At 39.2% G+C, this 26,560-nt stretch overlaps 1 protein-coding gene across 3 annotated transcripts; it reads right to left on the minus strand.

Moving 5' to 3' along the window:
- kiz (kizuna centrosomal protein) lies at positions 1-26,299 on the minus strand. 3 transcript variants are annotated; one of them, XM_079457942.1, is made up of 15 exons: positions 26,091-26,299; positions 25,541-25,603; positions 24,116-24,278; positions 22,452-22,532; positions 18,533-19,103; positions 18,237-18,417; positions 15,864-15,983; positions 14,731-14,898; positions 13,216-13,366; positions 9,960-10,125; positions 9,389-9,451; positions 8,062-8,148; positions 6,493-6,550; positions 914-963; positions 1-374 (listed from the first exon to the last, which is right to left on the minus strand). In XM_079457942.1, the coding sequence occupies exons 1-15, from the start codon at positions 26,153-26,155 to the stop codon at positions 277-279; spliced, it is 2,085 nt and encodes a 694-aa protein (XP_079314068.1). In that variant the 5' UTR covers positions 26,156-26,299; the 3' UTR covers positions 1-276. The 3 variants fall into 3 exon arrangements, with proteins under 3 accessions (XP_079314068.1, XP_079314069.1, XP_079314070.1); XM_079457943.1 differs by having other exon boundaries at positions 9,404-9,451; positions 26,091-26,233; XM_079457944.1 differs by lacking the exon at positions 9,389-9,451 and having other exon boundaries at positions 26,091-26,233.
- Positions 26,300-26,560: the final 261 nt, after the last annotated feature.

Genomic DNA, 26,560 nt, shown 5'->3' on the forward strand with positions numbered 1-26,560 from the left:
CACTTTAAAAACCAAGTTTAATCTATTTCAACCAGGTCCAAGTGTTGTTCAGCTAAAGAGATTCAAGCAGGGTTAACACCGACATGTTTTGAAAACCCTTCACAGTCTCTGTCCACAATAAAGAGGCTCGCTCTTATTTGTTTTCACGGAATGTCGCACTCGTTCCTCGCTGAAGATTTTTGTTTGTTTTTCAATCATACGAAGGCGTCTCTTTCAAACGTATTAACTTCTCGTTGAAAAAAAAAACATTCACTGCAGACGGTCGACTGCTTAACATCAATCATAAAAATCATCAGAGTCATTGGCGGCGCCGTTGCAGGATTGAGGACGTACGGCCATTTCGATCTCAGAGTCGTCCGATTCCCCCCAAAATGCTGAAAACAAAAAGGTAAACGAACGTTATTGTCGTTCTTTATTTGTGCAATGATGCAAAGTTCAGAGATCGGGAAAAAGAACAACAGTACACCAAATAAAACAATAGAAATAACAGGGGCTGTCGGACGATCAATCGCGTTTAATCGCATCCAGAATAAAAGTTTGTGTTTACATAATATATGTTGGTGTACTGTGCATATTCATTTTGTGTTTGTAAACACAAACACACATGCACATATATAAGATAATGTTAATATAAAAAATGACTAAACATTCATATATAAATAAAGTTCGGTCAATAAAAAAATACATGCAATATTTCGTAAATGTGTATACATGTATGTGTTTATAAACACAACATTAATATGCGCAGTACACAGACATATGCTATGTAAACATAGACCTTACTCTGAATGCAACTTATAGCGATTAATCGCTTGACAGCATTTAATATAACACAAGTCAAAATATATAAACACATGGTCTTGATATTTATTTATTAACATGCTTTAGTAAATTAAATGTATATTGCTCGTACCCTTTGACTGGATGGCAGATAAAGCGTTGACTTTATTTTCAACATTCTTCCTATTAAAGAGAGAATACATTTGTTTTACAAAATAATAAACATACACAATTTTTTGACACTGATCCATTTTCCTAGTTCAATGACAGCTGAATCGGTCATCCCTTACCAAAATACAGTCGATGGATCTCTTTTCTGAGCAAACGGATCATTATTTAATCGATTGACCAAATAAACTTCCTTAACTTTTTTTCTAATGGTGCTGAAGGACCCAGTCAGTACTAAGTGAAGCGAGGGCAGGGTTGCTCGGTTCCCATAGCATCACTGATAACTCTATGTAAATGCATGACCTCCTCCAAGTCTTTGATCTGCCGTGATGCATATGCAAAAGCGAGCGTGCCTTTTTGAAACAGATACAGGCTGTTGAATTCCAAAGTTGTGTAGTAGCCAAGCACATGGATAACATGACCATATAACATTTACAAACGTATCCCGGGATTGCAAAACCAACCATATATTTGTACCAATAGCCAACAATACATTGTATGAGTGAAAATGATACATTTTTATTTTATGCCCTAAATCATAAGGATATTAAGTAAAGATTGTGGTCCATGTAGATATTTTGTCAATTTCCTTCCTATGTTATTTTTGTGAGTGGACAAGGGGGAAATGGCCGGAAACACGACTTCAAACTCACTCAAGTTTGGTATCTATGTAAAGTTTAGAATTTCATCTTCTGGGTTCATCTATCTCCACAACGTCATTGCTGCGGTAAGCCAATAGAGAGCTTTAAAACAAACCTGTTTCTTCTTAGCAACGGCCCGCTACAGGGCCTCTGATGGACAACTTCAAAGACGTTTTGGTCAATATCTCGATTTTTTTCAAATTGTTATATTTCGGCCAACTATTGTCCTATCTTAACAAACGTCGAGTTCAAAAAACATTCTTTATTCAGCTTTCAGATTATGTATAAATATAAATTTCTGAAAATGGACACTTAGGACTTGTTTCGCGGTCCAGGGTCACATATATAGGCTGCGTTAAAGCTGCAGACCGTTTTGCCTTTCTATCGCTATCTCTGTTGGAAACATAACATTTACTTAAGTTAAATTACGTATTTATCGTTACATGTCCTGAAAAACATTATTATTATGATAAACATAAATTATTATTAGCTTACTGTTGAAAATTTGTATAAGACAACGTTTTTTTGCCAACATGATTTTTTATATATATTTTTTTAAGTAACAGCATTAAATATAGTACTTAAATAATAATTCAAAACTACAAATGTTATACACGGTATTACACGGTATAACAGGCAACTTCTCACCACCATTGAATAAACAACAAATATCTCTTTACGATCTGAAAGCTTAAAATACTCTTCCCCGTTTAGTGCCGGGCGCCATAATAAATCCATGCCTTTCGGGTGGGTAAATAGGTCTATTCTTTTCTATAACTTGCTTGCCATGGGAATGCTCTATCAGCTGAGCCACTTCAGACAGTGATGAGTCTGATTTCAAGACACTATTATCATAGAGAGCTCTGAATGCCGCTGACCCTCCAATCTAATATTCCATTTCCATAAACATTTATGCCAGTTCATCTTGCACTGAGGTTCACTTAATTGAGCCGACGAATCTGAATATGTAAGACAGGGCCGGCCACTATTTGGCTGCGTCTCATACACAGAGGTGAATGTAATGTGTAAAATGATGCAAATTACCGCTTTGGCGGCAACCTCTCTCTTTTGCAACGTTTACTTCCCTCTCTCCCCCTGTTTTGTACGTTGGGATGTATTTGTGCTGTTTGATGAAAAGTGCCCCTGTGCGTTTACAGGCAACCATTTGATACATTAATATATGTGATGTGTGGGTTGTTGTCATGATATCCGAGCTATGAATAAAAGACGTCTCTCGGCATCCTATGCAGCTTCATGTAAATAGACCGCCGTTAGTCTGCCGCTCTTGTCCGAAGTTATTTTCATAATACCTGCGATTGCGTATCGTTACAGCCAAGCAATTATATCTGAGGAAAGAGAATCTATACGTTATTGTTCCGTTGAAAACACTCTATCATACATAAGGTCCGTTCACAAAAAGACAGAAAATAAATGTAATAAATACGTAAGAAACAAGAGACAAAATCTGGTTTTGATTTCTCATTCCTAGCTGATCTATACATCATCATAATCTCAGTAGCTTCCACAGAGCCTCCTTATATAAATACACATGATACATATAAATGAGAATATGCCGTAAACGTCTGTCTGCCTACACAGATATGCTAATGGACTGGATCAGTTTGTGTAAGGCAGCACCTCCCACACCCGTCCCAGCTCTGACCCACAGCATCATTCACTGAACCTCTGTGAGAGCAGGGTGCTGCAGGACAGCGCTCTCTACGTGTGGCTGATTGGAACTGTTCATCTCACACGCAGCTGGCCTAAAATATGAGTGCCCTCTGCTGGACGACAACCAGAACTGCATGAAAGCAGAAGGGGCATTTGAATTGTAATGCTGCTGTGGGGACAGACATCAGCTTAACCCATCTGTTTCGTTTTAACTGTAGAAGTGTAACACTTTTAATGTAGTAACTTATCAGAAAGAAAATCTGGCTGTATAAAACAAAACGCTTTTTTGAACAAAATACAATTTAAATGGATTCTTTGGCGAATAATGTGGATAAATAAAAGGAAGCGCAAAGAAAGAGAGTCACACTTTATAAGTGCAGATATTTATCTTTCTTTTAATGCCAAGATTATGATATTTCTATTCGTAAAGGGTCAGTTAACCTCATGCGGCATGACTCACAAAAGAAGATATTTTGAGAAATGTCTCAGTGGTTTTGTTTCCATACAATATGTTGTGTTTAGACATCAAAATACCTTCTTTTGTGACCTGAAGAAGAAAGAAAGTCTAACAGGTTGAAGTTGAGCAAATGATGAACGAATTATCTTTTGTTGATAAACTATTCCTTTAACGCTACATTTGTCCTTAAACCTACAAACCTGTTCTTCGTGCTATGATTTGATGTTAAATATTATATCTTTTTTCTTTTAACCTATGAAGGACGAACAAAAATGTGTGGACGTTTTGTAATTTTTTTAGAATGGCATAGACAAACCTGCACATACACACATATACATATTTTGGGTTTCGATGTTTTATGGGGTCTTTCCATAGACGTAACTTTTTTTATACTGTACAAACTGTATATTCTATCCCTTTATAAAGCTAACCACCACCGAAAACGTCGGGCATTTTTACATTTCACTAGCGCTGTCACGATTGTGTAACTTGGCTGACGATTATTTGTCTATGAAATAATATGGCCATTCATTGACTATTAAAAGGCTTTGACAATTTGAAGGATCCATTACAAGAAATGTGAAAATTCTGTAAATACCTAACAACATGTACTATAGAGCGACCTATACTGAGCATTTAAACTAAAACTGAGACGATCGTGTTGTGTTGTCTAGATATAGCACGCCTGGAATCCCTTTAATAAAGCTCATCAACACAAAAAATACAAAGCTGATACAACTCATACGATGGAGAAACGTTATTTAAACGCACCAGTGAGTGCATTTCAAGTATGGTGGATGTGGAATGCTCCAGTTACTGCACATCATCCTTGCTTACAACAATTTAGAATATTTGCGCTTATCTGAAATAACTGCGATTATGTCAAACAATTGCGATCAGACGATTATTTAAGAATTGTGACAGCCCTACACCGCACACAAACACATTTTCGATCTATCTAAACAGGGACATTCCACAGACCTCTACTTAAACGCAGCGACCACTGTGACTTCATTTCCACCAAGAGCGTTCAAGATGTGCTAACCGTATCAAATCCTAACCTCTTTTTTCATGAAGCGGGGCGCATCGAGATCTGTGCTACATGCCTGCAGTAGAAGAGTACACGACAGCGGCTGAAGAGGAAGAAGCTGTGGCACGCAGCCCTAAACAAAGCACAGGAACAAGAGGTCTTTACATGGAGTGCAGCTGCTGTATCAATCCGGCACACATGCGCGACAAACACAACAGCTCAGCATTATAATACAATAAAACGCAGCGTTCAAGAAAAGTATTTTGCTGTAAAAAAAAAGGCACGCAGGCGAGAGAAGAGAGCTGGGAGGGGAATCTAGAAAAAAGGAGTGGATATGAAAGACCCCAATTCTCTTCAGCGCTATAATAGTGAAATGAACACACATAAATGTGTTAAGAGTATCTCTTTGCATCTTGTATGGACTGCATGCATTTAATCTGGAAAGCGTATTATGGGCCAGTCATTGCTATGCAAAGCAGCGCCTGACGCTTTTCTGTGGTCTTTTCAGCCCGCCGCCGTGTTTGGCCAATAGGCCTGGCCCCCCGCCTCTCATTGGCCATTCATAACATGCAACATTTGCACAATGTATCTCTCAAAGACGACTGAATAGGGGGCCTTAATACTCATGTAAACAACTGCAAACCAATTACTTAATGAATCGGCTTCGCACATAATGAGGAGGCGCACAAAGGCCCATAAATGCATTTTTTGCACCAAAGCGTCTGCTTTAAACTTCAATTCTTCCCAGTCCGGCTCGGCTCTACCGCAATATCATAATTATGATTAAGAAAGAGAGGCACTTGATTTATTTGATTTGCGAGATTCGTTCCAAACCGGGATCTTTTAATGTGCCCATCGGCTCGGTGACAGAACGACAGCGTGCGTGATGGAGAGAGAGAGAGAGAGAGAGAGAGAGAGAGAGAGAGAGGATGGGAAAACATGTAGTGTTCTGCTGGTGCTCGAGTGCAGGGTACTTGTGGAAGTAATAAAGCGCAAGAGAAATTCTTTAACACCATCATGGCCAAAAAAAGAAGAGAAAGCCACTAAAATGTTCCCCTGAAAGCTGAGCCGCACACATTTGCCACCCCCTGTAAAGTCTCCGGCCGTGTCCTCTGAGGAGCTCGGTGTGAATATGAGGTTCTGCCATGATCCAAAGCATCTCGTGTTGGACACGGCTTATGTTTATTAATGAGGGCATTCATTGGGCACGCATCAGAGACAGAGTCTGATCATTACACCCTCTCCTCTGCAAACTAGCTGAGAGGGAGACAGGAGGCAGGTACAGAGTGGGCAAAAAGACCGGGCAAAACATACCAAAGGAGGAAAAAAAGACGGCGAGACCAGGAGAGAGACTTTCGACCCCGGGTGTCAGCGTGATGCTCGGAAAAGCACCTGAAATCAGAGACGATTCCTCTTCACCGGGTTTACCCGTCCATTACCTGCCCTAATGGATTGGCGGCGTGCAGCGTCTGTTGGCGGCCCTGATTGTGTGAACATGTGAAAATCTAAGCACTGTACTCTCAAGATCCTTTCTCATCATTTCAAGTCCTGATTTTCCAAAGCAATCAAATAATGGCAACGATGAGAGAGAAGAAGCTCTGAATGAGACTACACCTTGACTGATGCCTCCCACGTGAACCAGTGTTAATGATGCTAAGAGTGTTTCAAGGACAAACACGCATCGCTTTTTAATTAAAAGACGACAAGACGGGGGAAGAGAAAAAGATTTGAGGAGACGTACTTACCGGCGATATTGTGCTGTAGAATCTCGGAGGGCCTCAGCCTTTTCTGATTTGGTGATGTCTTTGGATAACAAACAAAAAAAAACAAGTTATTTCATTAAATGAACAATGCTTTAACACTTAATGCACAATTTTCTTCAAATGTTTTATTTGTCTCTCTAATTTGTATCACAAAGCAAACTTGAAAAAACAATACATTCAATATTTTAAGGTTTATACTTTTAGAAACGGTGCCATATGCGTGCGCCTCACTTTTAAAGATGTAAGTCAGCAAATCAAATATTTTGTTAAGTGTTCTTCCTCAGAATGTCAGTCAAAACCCCAACCTTGACTAAATGAACAGTGATACATATTTTTGTCTTGACTGTGAATAGTTAAGCCTTTTTGACGGCCTTTTCTTTCCAACCCTTTAAATGTTGCTGAACAACACACTGTGAGAATTAATTATTGATCTAAAAATATATATATTTCTTTACAATATATACATTTATATATATATATATATATATATATATAGATATATATACACATTACAAGCAGTGTTGGGCAAGTTACTCTGAAAAAGTAATGAATTACTTAATTACTTAGTAATCCCATACTTACATTTTTCAAGGGAAAAGTAATTGAATTACAGTAACTAATTACTCAGTAACTAGTTACACCCAACACTGAACACAGACCACATGGAAAGAGGGATTCAAATCATTGACGGTAGGGGTGTCAAAAAATACCGTTACTGTCAATAACCTTGATATCAAAGGCAAAGATTATCGATATTGTGTTGATTGTACACATATTGTAATATTGTAAACTATTCAGAATCCATAAAGAAAAGGTTTCAGTGGTTACAAACTCTCTCTCTGCCTCCATACACTTGTATTAGGATTGTGATTTCATCATTGACAACAAATGAAGACATAATTTATTTGAGAAAAAGCACAAAAATACAGCGATACTACTATTACCGCAAAGTTGGTCGGCTATGATAACCATGCATTGAACACCTGATACCGTGACAGCCCTACATGATGGTTTAAACAGGGCTGACGTGTCTTTTTTTTCCACAATTTCAGGCAAAAATGGCAGTTTCCAGAGAATGAAATAAATATATAGCTTTACAAAATCACTCCTAACATAACCTAAAAACAAGGGGTTCTCAACCTTTTTGACTCTAAGGCCCCCACTGTATTCAACAGTATTCAAAGGCCCCTCCTCCCGTTCACAAAAACTCAAAATTTCTACCCAATAAAATATTTCAGCGCTTGATATGAACTGGAAAATCCAATTTTCCAATCCATGACAAATAATAAGAAATATCTTGTTTTCTAGGCGTGTAAAATATATTTCAATGCTCATTTAGTCTAATTTTAATTGTTAGTCATCCAAAGGCCCCTTGGAAGTCAGCTTGGGCCCCCCTGCTAAGAGCCACAGATTTGAACTCGATCACACACTTTTATGCTTAAGGGAGCAATTACAATGTGCAACAAATGTCTCAACTCAGGTTCACTGATATTAGGAACATTATAAAAGCAATTTAAGTATTTTTGATGTACAACAGTTATAACGTGTTACCTGACGACTCCTCTTCCTCTTCCTCCGTGTCACCGCAGTGTCTCTCTTGTGTCACAGTTTGTTTAAGCAGCTGATATGCTTTGGTCTCTAAAGAGAAAGGAGACAAAAAGAACTAAATGCAGCAAGTCAAATATTTGCTAAAGACCCAGACTTGCAGAGCCGTGGTGTTTGATGAACCAACAACAGCAGCTCTTTAAGGCCACTGATGAGCAAAGAGACGAGGTGAAAACAGTGAGCAAGCGCTAAACTATTGATCTAATCCAGACGCACACAGACGGGCCGACGGCTACGAAAAAAAGACGCAGACGGCTTTTCGGTTTCACAAACCATCACGGCATTCCATTTAAACACAGTCTTTCATGTTCTGTAAACTTTCAGAGTCAAACTGCTTTATGAAAAGGAGGCGAGGCAAAGGAAAGCACACGAGTTTTAAACGGCGAAATGTTTTCGCTTGAAATCCGACAGAATAACAAAATCGCACGAATCTCGTTATTCTGATGTTTATAGGACGGTTGCGACAAACATGTTTTTGTCGCCCCATCGCTCTCGGTGTAATGACTGCAAAATGTAAGCATCAAAGGAACTTTTTTTGTTTTTGGCCATATACATAAAACACCATTGTGCACACTGTCGTACTGACACAGACACGGATGGTAAGAAGATGTACGGCAGACAGACGATTGCAAAGCGGTGCAGTGCAAGAGCAACAGAACTCGACGCGGTCTTCATTAGCCGCCTGTAAACAGCTCATGAGCAGCCAGAGACAGCAGAGGCGGTTTTCTACTACCATAACGCCTTTGATTAGTTGCCGGACTCGTCTCTCGGCAGCGATCTCGGGCTTGCCGCGCGCATGAAAGGCACAGTTTGAAATCAGATAGCCAAGTGGAATAATGGATAGTTTTACATTTCTGAGCCGGTGCTAGGACTTGCTACCCGAGGCTTTTCAAAGGATGCCTGGACATCCAGTCTTTTCAAGTCCGCCACTGGCTGGCATTGTTTAGCAGATAATGAGAACCAATGACAGATCTCGTGCGGCACCCCCAACCCGGCCGGCGGACAATTAAACTTCGGCATTATGCGCTTCTTAGAATCTCGGTTTCACTCGCACCTAGTGAAGAAGAAAGGACGGGGGTTTGTTTTCTCTGGCGATAATTAGAGTAGCTGTTCCACTCTTCAGGTGGGACTTTGACCTCTGATTCACCTTGATCATCCTTTCACAGCTATCCATCGGGGAAAAAGGGACCCCCATTATCTACTGCGCAAGAGGAAAGACAAAACGGGCACAGAAGAACTCCAGAGCGGGCAGTTCTTGGATCTGCCTTTTTACCTCTAATAGGAATACTTTCCACTGGGCTTTGGTCGGCACTGTCCTCTTCAGCACTTTGAATTTCTGAAACAAAGAAAAAAGAAGGAAAGCACGGCTCAGAGAGATGGTGGGAGAGCGACAAGAAAGAAACGTGGAGAGAGAGAGAGAGAGAGAGACGTGGGAGGGGGTGGGGAGCTTTTTGAATGTGAACAGCAGGACTGATTGAGACAGGTTTACAGAGAGAATGAAGGCAGACTGGCTTTGTCAGAAATGAGATTTGGGCAAAAGTATATTCTCGGGAGGGTCGCCGAGCTCCGGCATCCTGCGAGTACTCGAGGTCCACTTTCCCTATATCAGAATGAAGCTACAGAGTTGAATTTTCTCGCCGTGTTGGCACTGAAAACGAGTCATTAATGTGTTCTGGCTGCTTATTGGACTGTCATCGCCGTACCCCGTACGGTTGAGTAAGGCTTTTGGCGGCCGAATCTTTATAAACTGCTCTGTAAAACATGCTAAACCCAAAGGAGAAGGAAAAGAAAAGAATCGCAAATGCGAGAAAGGCTAAACTGAGCAGACCAACAAACACACCGACCTCGTGTTCCAGCGACTGGAGAATATCTTTTGGAAGGCCTGGCGGGTTTGATTTCCACGCTGTCGTCCAGAAGCGAAGACAAGCTGCAAGTAGACGACCGTTCGCTTTCTGACGGCTGATGGGTATCAGATTCGTATGTCAGAAGCCTCTTCAGCAGCTCTCCTGCCTGTGTGACACAGAGATGACCCGTCTTCATTCAGACTCACAGGAATGTGTTTACAAAGCCCAAAGTCAACATGACCCGATTGAAAGTGATGGGATAGAAACCAATAAAACAAAATCTGTTGGGCTACCGGGAGACCATTAAAAAACACGAACCAAACATGTTAACAGTTCTTTACCTCTTATAGTACATGACACTAGTGTTTGCCTGTATGGTAGTGAACCATTATAAATGCGTGCAGAGCTGTTTTAAACTTCATATATGTTATTGTTATTTGCTGATACATTTGATTATTTCTCTACATTACTTTGTGCTTGTTTAACCGGTTGAATTTATAGTTTTGTTTTTATTTACTTTTATGTATTTGTATTTATTGAGCTATTTCCAGCATTAGATTTTGGTTTATTTGAGATATCTGATCTTTATTTTGTTTATTAACATTTTTGCTATGGTATTTATCCTCATGTGGTTGAAAACCTGTATACGACTCTTTCATCAGTGGAAGATATTTTGAGAAATTTGTTCACACAATGGGAGTCAATAGAGTTCAGTGTTGTTTGGTTACCAACTTTCTTCTAAATATATTTTGTGTTCTGAAGAAGAAAATATATTTAACCATAATAACGTTACAAACATGAAAAACTAAAGTATTATAACAGAAGTATTATTTAAAATATGGGCATCTGCCAATGATTTTCACAAAAGTAAAAGTGCCCATCATTAAAGCGTCTTCAAATCTTTATCTTATGTAAAGTTTGTCTATTAAACAGTGTTGCTTGTTAGAACATTACGATAGCAGTGCAAAGGTTATGGGTTTGAAACCCAGTGAACGCATATACTGATAAGTATGCTCATAAAAACATTGTGCTATATAGCACTTAAATTGGTTCTTGGCTCGTAATCACAGGGGAACCGCTTTAAGTGCTACACAGAACCATATCTTGGATTTTCAGTGGTTCTTCAGAGGGGCTTAACAGGTTCATGTCCTTTCTGGTTCTTCAGCCTGTTATATATAGAAACCTCTGGCATCCCAAAGAACCGCTGAAGTACCACCGAAGCACCAAGATGTTCTGTACCATCTGTTCATGTCTATCCTTGAATCACTTAACTAATAAAGGTTGATATGGGATATAGAAATGAATTAGTAATAACTAATTAAATACTTTTTGGAGAGAGTCATGTGTACACTAATCTCATTACACTGAAAAAGTAATGAATTACTAGTAACTAATTATATATTCATAAGAGTAACTTGCCCAACACTGGCCAAGAACTATATAGCACCATTTTGTAGAATGTAGTCTCAGCAGCCATGTTTGTTTCAAAACATTTGAAAGATTTTACACACGCACACACAACACACACAAGCCTGACATTGACAGATGTCAGAAAAGCTGCCATCAACAGCAGGTTCATCATATTAAAAAGTCCCTAACATTACTGAATCAGCAAGATATTAAAAGCCAGACTAATAGTTAATAAGATCCAACAGATCAGACCTGCAGGTCAGATCCTCAGATCAGAATTCAGTTCCTTTGCATGCGGCACAATATGAAGTGGACAGAACCCATGAAAATTGAAAGGTACTTACTGTACTTTTTATAACACTGCATTAACATTTTTAAGGAATCTGAACGAACTGTAATGACACGAACATTCTACATAAACAAAGTAAATCAGAGGTTAACAAGATGGACACGCCACAATAAACAGCTTTTCCAAAACCTTAAACCGAGTGGTGAGCTTTATACGGATGGAATATATGGCGGTGCTGCCATGAGGAAAAAGCCTCTTTTCAAGGCCCATGCACATTTACAAGATGAGGTCATTTTACTGCCCCAGGTGCTTCCTACAGAGCAAACATTGTTTCCTCATAACTATTCCATATTCACACGGTATAATAATTCTCTAATATACACCGTGACATGCATAAGAGAGTGCTTTCATGAACACAAGAATGAATCCTTGCACCTTTAATGGGAGTTTTCAGGATCTGTGATGTAGATTTCCACTTCATACCCTTACAGAACTTGGAGGCATTACAGAAAAATGCTGCAATATGCCACAATAAACTGTTTAGGACTGAAATAAAAACTGACAGTTTTCTCATAAGGGCAAAGTTCACAAGCAAAGTTGAACGCTCTCCGGAGATGTTAGCAAAGAGAATAGAACATGCCAAGAGGCGAAACTCAATAGAACGTTCCGTTGCAACACTCGCGCCCCGCAGCAGCCCTGCGCTTCCGCCATTTTGGGGTAAAAGTGACTCGGCAGTGCAAAAGGTTTTTGCTGTCGCTATGGCAATATCAGCCGCTATGTAAAAACAGAACTGAAATCCAACCTAAAATGATGACAGCACATGATAAAGCACTAGACTAGTAATCATAAAATCCTTTTAACAGTTATTTCACAGACTTTGTGTTCTTTATTTTTTACTCAAAACCAACCATGTCAGTTTTGGTTGAAAATCTATTAAGTTCAAGTATAAGCATTATGAACCCTGAATTGATATCAACATATGCAATTAAATTAAGAACATATGCATCAGAAAAACTGGGAATGTTGGACAATAAATAATTATATAACTGTTTTTGCAGTATTTTATTAAAGCAACTGTAAATAAAAATGTCAAAAACAACCACTATCACAATTATTCAATTATAACAGACATCAATATCATTTTCTTAAATCATTATCGTCATCATAGCCATTTCTCGAGTCGAAGAACGCAAAGAACGGACTTGTGCGAGGCAGCCTCGGAAGAACAAACTCGGATGGATGCGATGGAGCAATGACTTATGGGACTTCAAGTCTTGTACTGTCACATTGATAGTTTTTGCAGTGGATTGCCAAAACATTGCTTTCTTTTATTCTACCATGACATCTTCTACCATGACACCCCAACATGGCAGCCGCACCACCTAGTGGCTATTACCCAAAAAGCTTTCGCCTCTTGGTATTCTATACTCTCTGGTTTTACTGTGATGCAAAATATAAGTTTTAATTTGACTAATACACACTGTAGTGTAAGATTTGAAGAATTAATGTTGCTTTACAAGAAGGATGTTGCGAGCAGGAAGCAGGTGAGAGTGATACCTTGTCTTTGTAGGTGGCGTTGTTGAGCACCATCAGTGGAGTGAAGATCTGAACTACGAGGTCTGTGCTCAGAACATTGTGATTCTGCAGATAAAGCATGTGCCTGAAACATAGTTCCCACAGCGAAGCTCCTTCAGCAGACAGGCGACATCTACACAAACACACACACAAGTGTCTTCAGAAACCATGATCGGAGAAACAAAACATGAGCGGATGGATGGTTTGTAAGTTACTGTCAACCATCAAGTAATCTGCATGCAAATAATCACAATTAAACAAGCAGCATTAGTAATCAGAATAGTTTCTTACGTATGACAAGATATGCGTACTGATGGCATTAGCACATTAACACTCAAATTTAAGTTATTTTCATGAGCAAATTATAAATTGGGTAACCAATATTTTATTAATAATTGTTTCATATTTAATATACACAAATCCATCATTTAAATCATTTTAAGTCATTTAGACTCCAGTTGGTTAATACAGTGTTGCCTTGGAATTCTAAGGTTTTATCTGCATTCTGAGCCGTTTTAAGACAAAGCGCTTCACAGTTTTTGCATTACATTTGACATTATTTACATAAATAAAAAACTAAAATGTCAGATAGAACCGTATAATTCCAAGCCAACAAAATGTCTTCTGATGCAAAATAATACACTTCTGAGAATGAATAATAATAGTATTTTGAAGGTTTAAAAGCAGAGCCATGCGCTAAATTCACACGATAACTCATTGGTTCTTGCGTGGCTCATAACAAATCATGAATCGCACAAGAACCAATGAGATTTGTAGGTTTTATCATATCTAAATGACAGTGGTTTACAGGTTACTTTCATGATGAATCTACAGTCTTGGAAAAGATGAAGAGATCTTTCCAAATCTTCATTTAATCCTCATGTATTGTGGTCATTCCAGTCCAGTGTTTGTTGAATTTTACAAAATCAAACCTCAGGATTGACATTAAGTCATCCAACAGCAATGTGAACGACAAGACACATGAAAACTGTGCGAAACATTCAGTGAGAAAGGTTATCACGGAGAAATATTTTGAACTTTTCCTAAAAACATGTACAAATATAACTGTTGGATTTCTTGTTTTCTTTGCAGTAATTGAGGTCTGAAAAAGTACAAAGCATCTCTTCCGTTATTTTCACCAGTTTCATTTCATGTGAATAGAAACAAGATTTTGATTTTAAATTAGGTAAAAATATTGTTAGTAGTTCACAGAATGAAACAAAAATGATAATTTTACATTAACACATACCTATAAATAGTACATTTGTAAAATATGAAAACCTTTTTTTAAACAATCTCTTAATTTTGTCCGCGGCCTTATGTGATTTGTTTATGTCCAAATTGAGAAAGGATGGCATGAAGGTGAGTAAACGACAAAATCATTTTTAAATCTGGGTGAACTTTTCCTTTAAACAAAATAAACGGTGCACATTTAGGTTTAGATTATACGACTGCAATATGTTGAGTTTAATAAGCTCATGGCTATGGGTGGTGTACCTGATCTGTTCTTGCTTTGTAGTCGATGACCAGTGAGTGTCGATGAGATCAGCAGGTAACAGACATCTCTGAGGCAGACTACTGCACAGCAGGGGCAACTGATGAAGAATCACAGCACCACACATCTGCAGGTCCACATCATCCAGAGCGCCACGCTGCTTGCATATACTGCATACAACACAAACAAAACAAATATAGTTCAGAAGCACACAAATACTTCGACACAACTAAACCACATTTTTGATTCAAAGGAGTCATATGACACGGCAAAGACAAATATTATTTCTTGTTTTAGGTGTAACTCAATGTGTATACACGATTTAAGGTTAAAAAAATGCTGCATTTTTTACATACAGTGCACGTTTGTATCTCCTCTTTGCCCCGCCTCTCTGAAACACGCAGATTTTTTACAAAGCTCATCGCTCTGAAAAGCGAGGTGTGCTACGATTGGCCAGTAAACCAGTGCGTGGTGATTGGTCGAATACTGCAAGCATGTGACAGAAATATACCGCCTCTTACCATATTTGGAACATCAGGTTGCAAAGGAATTGTACTGACAGGTACGCCCACCTTACTTGTGTGTACATTTGGGCAGACTTAGTCAAGTCACAACACAAACTGACGTAGATTTGTGGGGGTGTGGTTACATAAGGCGTTTCAGGTAGGTCTGGGTGAGCGTTCGCTTTTAGATAAATAAAATTAGCGGAACAAAATTTGTATTTTTTGCAATGTGACGTGTCTAATACATGCATGGGCAACTTAAAATGCACCAATGACACAGAAAAAGACGTATTCGCGCCATATGACCACTTAAACATGAAAAAAATCTATGTTTTGATTGACACTGACTTTAACCATAACGATCAAAACACAGCATAATCTGTTATAACCGTTTCAACCATCATTATCACAACGCAACAACAACAACAACGTGTTGGTTTAACAATTCCCTGCCATTCAAAACCTCTTCGAAAGCAAGATTTCTTGCTTGAGTGTTGTTGGTGCCAAAAGTGATGACACTTAATTTCCAGTGAGAGCACTTAAGGGCAGGATAATGTAATTTCCTGTGAATCTGTGAACACTACAGCATCACGAGAGCATGCAGATTGAAGAAAACATTGTATCTCTCTGACCTGATGATATCTCCGAGTTTCTGTTCACCGACTGTGTCGCGCTGATATATGTTCATATCTGTAGCACGGAGACGTCGCTCGACGCTGTCGAGAAGATGACAAAATCCTTCCGTGCAGAGCCTGTTGAAATTAACAAAATAAAGATATACTGTATATATGTTTAGCTATGTCTATACAGAACAATGTGCTGACTCTTTACCCAACACTGTTTGAAGTAGACAAAGTCCGTCAGAATACAATTTAAAAGACCTCATAAATGACCCTGCTGTCATTCTTAAGTGTAAAATGAAAGATTTTGGTCCTCATTGGACAGCTGTAGAAATGTGAAATATTGTTTGTGTCTCATTTTGTTCTAGTGAAATTATATTTTTCCTCGCTCTGACATATTAAGCACTGGGTGGCCCTTATAGGAAAGCAGACCCAAGCCCCACCACATAAAATGGGCAAAAGAATTTATGACAATCTATAATGGGCCCCGGGGTCATTGGGGCCAGCAAACAATCGCTGGCTCTCTTTGGCAGGTTGTTTCCTGGAAACACCCTGATTAAGCTGCCTGTGTGAATTATATCCGTGACATTCTGTCGAGCACAATCCATCTGGGCAAAGTCCTCTTTAGAGCGGCTGAAACATCACCATCACCCCCCCCCCCGCACTGTTCCGTCATCATCTTCCCCTCCAGTTTATTCGCCAGGGCTCTTCAAAACACAAAACGCCCCCGAACAGCAGCTGATTATGGAGTATTATTGGCAACATCTACAGGTGTTTGCTCTCCACAACATTTATGAGGTGCATCTTCTACATATTTCATCCATTTGTTGTCTCCAGTGCACATCAGTATAGTCTGGTCCGAGGCAGAAAAAATGCATCGCTTCCCATTTTCAATTATCTCTCTAAAAACAGCGACATGGCACAAATATGTTTTAGAAGGAATAAATAGGTGTTGACACAGACTTGTTACAAATGCGGCGTGATACTTCAAAGGGCTTCACACTGGATCCATTACAGGCTCTTTAAGCGCTGGTCTCTTCTTTGACAAAAGATGCAACCACAATGGGATAGTGGAGAGATCAACTACAGCGCATCAAGATCTTTGAAAGAACAACCTCGTGCCATCAGGCGAGAGCCTGAGATGACGGCTTCTCAGGAATCCGCTCAAAAGAATACAATGATACGCTCTCCTCTACAGACCCGTGCACATGATAGCCTTGACTCCACATTCGCATCATAACATGTATTTACTAACTGCTAGCATTGACACTAACATATGATGCCCCCTTTCATTTTTCAGAGCACTCTATGGAGTCAAGAAACTGTCGAGTCCACTGGGATTGGTCAAATCTCCGGAGGAGAAAATTGCTCTGTTACAGCATTATCTGGGATTAGGCCAATAATGTCGGATTGGGGGTCTGAGCCTTCTGTACAAGACGTCCTAAAGCCACATCTGAGCCCCACCGAGTAAGCAGGAAGCTAGTTCATTACATCCGTACACCCCCCTCCCAACCGAACCATACACAGAAATGACCCCCCAGTCAGCGTGCATTCAGTCAAAACAATACAGAACCACATTGTCAAATAAATGATGTATTCAAAGTTTTATTTATGAATCAAATTATTTGTTAGGAATAAAAGTCATATACGTCTAGAATGTCAATTATGAGAGAATAAAATAAAGTATTTTATTTTAAAAATAAAGAGTTCTGTCATCATTTACTTTGGTCATTTTAAACATTTATGACTTTCTTTCTTCTTCAGAACACAAAAGAAGATATACATTTTTAAATGTTGTTAACTAGCCCACATTCACTTGCATTGGTTTTGTGTCGATTCTTGATGTACTAATTAGCATATTTAAGATCTATGATGTCATCGTGTCACGTTTGTGCTCCAAGTCAGACTAGTGTTGGCTTCTACTCTTAGAACGGTCACATATTATATTTTAATGCAACAGTAAAGCCATTCTCATTGACATATTATGCTGTTAGACATTAAACAAAGTGCATAATAGTAATTAAACGCAACTCATAAGCGATGTATGTTAAACGACAGTCACTTCCACATCGTATCATAAAATCATCATATACAATAAAAATGTAAAGAGCAGTTATTTTACCTATATTAGTGTATTAGTCCCGTGCCGAACACCCAGCACGTCAATCTGGGTTATAAACTGTGCATATTTAAAGAAGTATGTTCATGTTCTTAAGTCTAAACAGTGACAGATTTTGGGAAACGGTATTTTGCACTTACTGACAAGTCAGCTGCAGTATAGTAAATTAAATGTGCTGTTTCGTCATACAGGTTTGAAATGACAAGAGGGTGAGTAAATGGTGACAGAACTTACATTTTTGGTATAAAAGTAAAATAACTTTGTACCTATTCGGGGATTCAAGAGCACCAGGCCGTCCAGACTGATGCGTTACAGGCTCCTCCTGAGTTTTATCATCTCTTCTTGAGGTGTGATTTGTTAAAACTGAAATGTCACTGTGTTTATGTGCTGATGGTTCTGGTCTACATTCAACAGCTGGAATGCTGGGACGTCCGCTTTTAGAGTGATCTAAAATGTGTGGATGACTGTAAGTATATATAATTCCTAAAGTAGGTTTAATTTTTTCTAAAAAATATTAATAAAAATTGAATTTGAAATGATAGAAATGACTGGATGTTCATACCTGGAAGATCTTGATTTCCTAACACTGATCCACTATCCTCCTCTGCAGACAGTGCCTCATCCTCACCTCTAGAACTTTTATATTGAGGGGAATCTCTTGGATCAGGAGTATCCGGTGAAGGACCGTGGGTCGGACATCGCTCTAATGACACAACGGCTGCAGGCCTCTTCAAGGTCACAGATCGAGAGGACACTTCAGCTTCATTCCAGGCCAAGTCGAGATCCTCCCGTCTCCCCGGCTCGCCATCCCTCTGAGAGATGTCAGAATCAGACTCCATCTGCTGATCATGCCCGTTGCTGACACGTGCACCCTCAAGGCAAACACCTGATTTTAGAATGTCATCAGATAAAATGGCAGGGTGTCTGGCGTTTGAAACACGCCTGTACATCGAAAGGGCACTTTGGTGAGGAGAGAGTGAAGCGTGATTAGGTACGAGCTCTGTCCGAGCTATTAAGTGTGTGGTGATGATGCCATCTTCTCCAGATGAGCCACTGGAGGTCGGGTGACCCGTAAAGATGACAGCACTCTGTGATGATGCACGTGTGCCGGGCAGAAGGAATCTCTTTGGTAGCTGTGCAGGTGAAACATATTAGATGTTGATGGTGAAAAACAGCAGTAGATGGTTACTTCATCACAGGCCTTAAATTAATTGTTATTCTGTAAGTTTACTCAAGGACATATTGTTTCAAACCAATAATAGAAAACTCTCTCCAATGTTATTTTACATTATTAATAGAAAAATGAATATTTTATTAACTAGGGCTGGGCGGTATAACGGAATATGTCGTTACTGCGGTATAAAATGTCAAGAGTGCATTTGGGCCACACGCACAACAGGGGGAAAACCCTCTTCATTCACTTTCTATTGCAGGAAGCTGCCTCCTTGTCATTTCTGAAAATGTGTTTACTGTACACCTTGACACATCAGTTTTAAAACATCCTTCAGTTTTTTTGTTATAAGTCAGAAATGGCAAAGAGGCAGCTTCCCCGCAATAGAAAGTCAATGGAGAGGGTTGGATTGTTTTCCCCCCGGTGGGCGTGGTTTTCAGATTATGAGGCGTCTCTGTCTTTATTCCGTTGAATGTAAAGAAGTAGGCGAGGCTGACTTGGCGCTCTTTGAATTGGGCGTTATGATGAAAAAACTAGTATTGATCCACCCATAACAAATTATAAATATAAAGATATATATAAATAAATAATATCGGATTATCAGAATTTAATCTGATATATTTAGTGAAGTTTTATAATTTGCCTACATTTTAACTTTGGTGAGCATTTAAATTGTTACAAATAAATAAACAATTGAGTATTGAGGTATATTATCTCATTAAGTGGGGATAAGATTTTTACCGTGAAACTAAAGTCATTCCGCCCAGCCCTATTATTAACTATTAGTTTTCAGAATTTTTGCTGTCACATCATACGACACATGTTTGGGTTATTTGTCAACTCCTCAGATATCCTTTGTGATAAAAAGACAGAAAATGAAGTTCAGTGGTAAGAGCATAGCGTTAACAACGCAAGGTCGTGGGTTCGAACCCAGGGATTGCCGATACCTATGTATGAATGTAAAGGATAATGGGATAATGCAAAGTAATGCAATGTAAGTCGCTTTGGATAAAAGCGTCTGCAAAATGCCTCAATGTACATTTTTATTTGATAAAACTGGTTTGGTTAATTGTTGCAATGAATGTCCAAACTCTACAATAAAACCTGGGGCTATATTCACCTGCCATGTTTTAATACAGAAAATGCAAATGAGACTGTCATCGAATAACGACTAAAAGTGCTGTGTGTGATTTTTTTGGAGGATCTTTTTACAGAAATGCAATATAATATACATAACTGTGGCTCAGAGGTGTATAAAACCTTACATAATGAAGCATTATGTTTTTATTATTTTAGAATGAGCTATTTCTATCTACAAACACCGCCGGTCCCCTTACATGGAATTCACCATGTTGTTTCTACGGTAGACCTAAACAGACAAGATGGTTTACAGAGCACGTTTCATAAATACGTTATCTTCTTTGGCAAAGATGCGAAAACGTGACGACATCTTAGTCCTCTCTCATCCTCCGTAGTGCTTCGAAAAGAGGAGGTGGAGTGAGCCGTTGGGTGCAATTCGCTAAATTCCATACACTGGACCCTGAAACGGACTCAGAGAAAGGCACAGTTTTTAATTGCAAAGTGCGCATATGTTTTATGGAGGCTTCCCCTTGAATCAACGGCAAAAGTTGAAAGAAAAAATGTTTTGTCGAAAAGCGATACGCTAGTTTTCTGTAATCATTAAATTTGAAAGAAAGAGTACGGAAAAACAAAAAAGCATGTCAAGTACACTGACTCAAGAGGATTAATAAGTGTGAAAATTAATTGGCTGGTCAAGGATGCCTCATTGCCAGTAAGTGGGAGCAAAATTCTGTCAAATCATTCTCTCATTGCTTTACTTCCACTAGTCCTTGGCCTCAAAACTCAACCCCGACAATTCAGGTGATAGTGGCTCCGTTCCAAATCAACTTTAATCTGAAACATTTCAAGGAATCACTTTTTGTGGCTTCATACAAACTGACTTTTATTCGTCAGGGTTAGATACTTTCCCCACTGTCTGTTCTGCTTGGTGCACCGAGATCTGTGTCTTAACTTTCAATCTTATTAACAATTCTTTGCTCCAAAACTCATGACAGAAATACAGCACTATAGGGGAAGAGTGGCGGATGGCTACAGAAAAAAATCCAGCACACATAACAGAAAAAAAACACGGCTTCTGTTTCTTTTCTGATAAGGGTCTTAAATACCAACCCGTTAGCTGCTTAATAACATCCACTGCAAACCACGCGCTAAGTCTGGCAGATCCAGCGTAGAAGTAAAAAAAAGAAAAGAAAGGAAGGAAAGAAAAAAGAAATGGAGTGAGAGGAAAAGTTAATTTCTTGGCCGAGTGATTCCATCGCTTGCCGCAGGGCAAAGTAGAAAGTGTTTCGCTAAAGTAGCAATTGATTCCTCTATCAATCTGCGGCACGCGTCTGCTCTTCCAAGGAATATATTAAATATGAAAATCATATCCCGTTATCATGGCTTCCCAGCTTTCAGGCTGGTAAGCTCCCCTTAATGAATGCTGCAGCCTCGGGGACATGCACGCAGCCAGTGGTGGTGCGTATGCATAATGGAGCGATTCCACCCATCCCCGCTCATTACAATATCGGCAGGCTGGATGGGGGGTGCTGCAGAGTCACAAGTGACTGCTCTAGACAGCGTGCTCGAAGTCATTATGAGCTGTCTTCGGCATTTCATCCGAGAGAACTTGAGCCGCTTGAAGAGAGGGGAAGCTGCAGCCACGGGCTTGAACTACATGGGCGACGCGGGAGAAGCGTCTAGGATTAGACACCTGCGGGAGCACAGATACCACCAGCCAAACGAACGGCCTCGTGGCCAACGCAGAGCAATCAGCATAACGGCAACTGGTAGAGAGACTTTTGACGCATTATTCTTAGCCGTATGCCAGGTTAGTTGGTACAGACCACCGTAATACTTTTCCCCATTCCTATTATTATTTTTAATAGCTTTCTGTGCGATATCGTTTGTTTTGCGACTGCGATACTCCTTTGTTAAACCAAAGCAGTCATTTGAGCAAAACAGTAATTACTTCAAGCACTTTTCAATTCGCTTTTGATTAGAAATTAATTGTGGCCTTTGAACACTGATACCCCATATACGCCGTCAAAAGTGTCTCCTGAAGAGGGAGGCTGAGCTGAATAAGGGCTGTGCTATTTCTCTCCACAACTCTTAACTCTCTTTTGAAAACACGACACACTTCCGTCGGATCCCATCGCAGCTCTGCCGTTTTATCAAAGCCACACAGATAGCTTTGTAAATTCCCCACTGAACCGTAATTTCCGTAGATGACACGATAATTTTCTCTTACCTCACACTCTTCCGATTCTCCCCTGCACTCTATTTTCTTCCCGTCTTTCTTCAGTCTGGTAATGTGATTCTTGTACTCCATCTGAAATAAATGCAGTCGAATGATTACTGCGCACGGATCCAGTTCTAAACAGAATTATAATCATTTACCTATCACCCCTTACTCGTAAACATCTGCTTACAAACATAGCCAATGTTCAATCACTCACAAGACATTTCAATAACATTGAGAAGTAACGTTGGCAGAGAAATTCTAATTCACTAAAATGTATAACCTCCAACATTGCAAATGGTGCAATGGGAAAAAAACTGTAATGTCTATGCGCAGAAAAAGTAGTGGCCATCAGCGTGTGTATTCCCGTGTGAGTGCCCTTAACGGTGCCTGCCAAGACTCATCGTCAAATTGGTGAGTTAACCAGTAGACTGGCAGAGATGAGGGCGCTGGGATTAACTCCAACCTCCCACTTCATTCTCCTAAAACAATATCAATTCTCCCCGACTGCAAACCATTCAGGCTCATTTAAGATGCGATAATAGCACCCAAAGTGGTCCACACAGTTACAAGTAGACGAACATCCGCATTATTAGAGAGTGAGGAAGATGAAAAGGAAGTCTAGTGATATGCGGTGATGTGCAAATATGAGTAATTAAGCAATTCAATTCGACGGAATCCAATAAAATCATATTTTTAACTGGCAGGGAGATAAGCGAGTATCCCTGACAACTGCAGTTTAAAGCGACTACGCCGCAGCAAACAAATAAATACAATGAACACACACACGAACGGGGGAGAAAACGCATCCTTGCACAAAAAGAGAAATTCAGAGGCACTTCAGAATCTGAACATACAGCGATTCATTTGTGGTGGTGTAATTAAACAATTTGTCTAATTTGATATTAAGCTACGGAGTGCTGTTCAGTTTTAAGTGACAATCTGACGGAGCTGTTGTTGTCTTTTTCTCATTTGCGCGCAGTGATAAATGAGTGTTGGAGTGGTCGTGATTGTCGGCAAACAACAATAAGTGTGAATGCTTAAACACTGGAAGACAATTAGACAGACAATTACAGGATTATGTCAATGGTCTAATATGAAACAACAACAAAAAAATCTATGCCTCAAAGGAATTTCCTACTTTTGGGAAATGCAAATAAAACACTGAGCTATACTAATATTGTATCTCTGAGCAGTTATCATTTGGATAATTGCATCCTATGGGATGTTTAACCTACAAGACTTCAGAAAAAGAGTTACTGAGGATTACAATTTTAGGACTTCAGAGAAAATAAGCCGTGCAACCTCATTATCTAAAAAAAAAACCAGTCTGAAGACAAAAGTCCTTGTCTGAAGCATGCATTATGATTCATATGTTTAGCATTCTGTGAAAAGAAAAGTAATAAAGGTACTTTCTATATTCAATGATTATTATTTGCATTATTGTTGTAAATCGTGTGGGCATTTCACCTCAAACAGGATCAAAAATGCAGAACAGGCTTAAAATCATGATTAAGGTACAATAGAAAAATATGACCATTTGATCCTATTTAAACAAGGAGTTTCTAGGATATAAAAAGATTCATAGAGAATATTAAGAGACACAGTCAATACTATTTCGGGGAGCACATCTGATGAATATCGGGACAGATACCGCCGCCCAAGGTTGTTACCCTCTTTTGAAGCAGCCGGCTACAATCAATGGAAAATTCATTCAATTTTCCTGCCAAGCTCCCGACATTCCCGAGAAGCTCAAGGTTGCGCGTCTTTGCTTGCCGCTCTCTCTCGTGCAGCTCCTTGTAATAGAAGAGCATCTTGGCACACTTCATCTTAGTTCTATGAGCAGGAAACACAGTAAAACGGACAGGTTTAGATAAGGTTGCACTGAAAATAAAAATAGAAACTTGTTACAAATGGGTCAAACATTACTATTAATGTTAGCTGATTAGTAATAGTAATCGCTCCTCGCTATGCATATTACAGGACAAAACTAAAAACATTCCATATCTGTCAAGGGCCACTTTGCAGTAGTACTAATGGATTCTCCGCGGTTAAGATGGCGCTGTGCCACTAGCTAAGGGCCAAAATGGATAATGATGGCTGAAATTTCAAAATGAATGATAAATGCTGATCTACTAACCTCTCACACACCCTTGACCACCGTGACCTCATCTCACAGTTTTTTTTCTTTCATAAATGCATTTAATAGAGCCGTCATAAAAACAAACCAGTCTCAAGCACTTAAACGGAAACAGATGACACAGTAAGTATCATAAAATCATCAATGAGTCAGTGCATTGGTCTACGTATTCGTCCTTAAAATTGTATTATTATAAAACCATTCAGCCAACACAGGGGAGCTTTAATATAAGAGAACAAAGTCTGAAAATGAATGTGACGTTAAAAACATTCTATGTTTTAAATACAAAACTACACAGCATGAAAACAAGACTTTTGAAAATAAAACACTAGAAATATAACATAATAAATACAACTTCTAAATTCTAGCATTGTAATATTTGAAGAGTTTGGTTCCAAATGAGATAATAAGATAATAAAATTCATGTTTTTTTATTGTGCTTTGTTTCGATTTAGCCGTAATAACTAAAAAATATAACACAATAAAACACGATAACATTCATTTATTTTTTCAGGTTTTCGGGTACAAGCAGCACTAAAAAGCTTAGAGATAGTACAAAGGAACAGTCTTGTATTTGAAGAATAATCAGTTAATGAATTAAAAGAATATCATATTGAGGGGATTTAATGCTCCAAAACAAACAGAAACCTTAAAAATAAAACTATTATTATTATTGTTAGTATTATTATTACATTATGGATGCTATATGTTGACATGGCCCGGTTTCAAAGACACGGCTTAGTTTAGGCCAGGACTATGCCTTAGTTGAATTAAGATATATGTTGCTTTTATTAAAAACGCCTTAGAAGAATACATTACTGGTGTGCGTCTTGAGACAAAACAATGGCTCCGATATATTTTAAGACATTTCTGGGCAAGTTATTTCAGTTAAGACAGGTCACACATTCAATTTTGTCTTTGAAACCTGGCCTGCGTGTTTCTCTGATTTGATACTTACAGTCTTTCCTCTGATCTTAAGTAAGCAAACAGTTGTTCTTCCAGCTCATGCCTCCTCCTTTCCCTGAACACAGATTTGTTTGTCAGATTTTTTCTGTTCAACCGAAATCGATGCACATAATATTATACCTGCGTGTTTAAAATGGTTACTTTACCAAAATACTACATGAAAATCCATCACTCACACACACTACACGTGAGAACAGACCGTATAATGCAGTCAATCTTGATACACAAGAATCCGATAAACTCATATTTAAAAAGCATTTTTAAAGCAGTCTGCCGTGTATATGTAGTCCATGTCCACTCAGACACACTGCCATAAACCGCTGGTTATTATAAAAGTATTCACTATTGTATAATTCGCTGCAGTCTTGGCTAACATCGGTCTCAGTCCTCACCGAGTTGGAGAGCTTTAGCCGGCGACATATCAACTCTACACCGCTGCCTCGCTCGAGGCCCGCTTACGTTCCCGTTCTGCGGTAAATCGAAACTATTCTCCGTCTATCGTGACTAAAGTGAAAAGACAAAACATTCAAGCGTGTTATTACCTTTCGTGTATTTGCTTCTGCGTGTTCCCAATCTGCCCGAAATAGTCAGCGTTGCAGTAAGCCATCACTTTCTCCGTCTCTCAGCCCGGCAGGGCGCGTTGTTTACAAGGGTTGCCATGTGCACGGTTACCCGGGAGACCGCGACGGAGAGCCGTAAAGGATGCCGATTTTACTCCAATCGACAAGAAGAAGCCGGAGAGGTCGACCCCAGAATGAGTCGGGTTTTGGTAACAGTTTATCTTACAATACTCGAAGGACATAACATGAATAGTTGTTGTATATAGAATTATAAGAACACATTTACAGAATAACGCATCAGTTATTTAGCTGCTGTCTCAATCTGAACTGGTTTAAAGGTACATTGAGGATTTGACAATCTATCGAGGATGTCTAAAGTATGTCTTTTAATGTATGATAGAACTGAACCCATAATAAATGCGTGCTGAGCCACATGTTAACATAACACTTTA

Source organism: Barbatula barbatula (assembly GCF_947034865.1).
Source record: "Barbatula barbatula genome assembly, chromosome: 6".
In the NCBI taxonomy this organism is placed as follows: domain Eukaryota; kingdom Metazoa; phylum Chordata; class Actinopteri; order Cypriniformes; family Nemacheilidae; genus Barbatula; species Barbatula barbatula.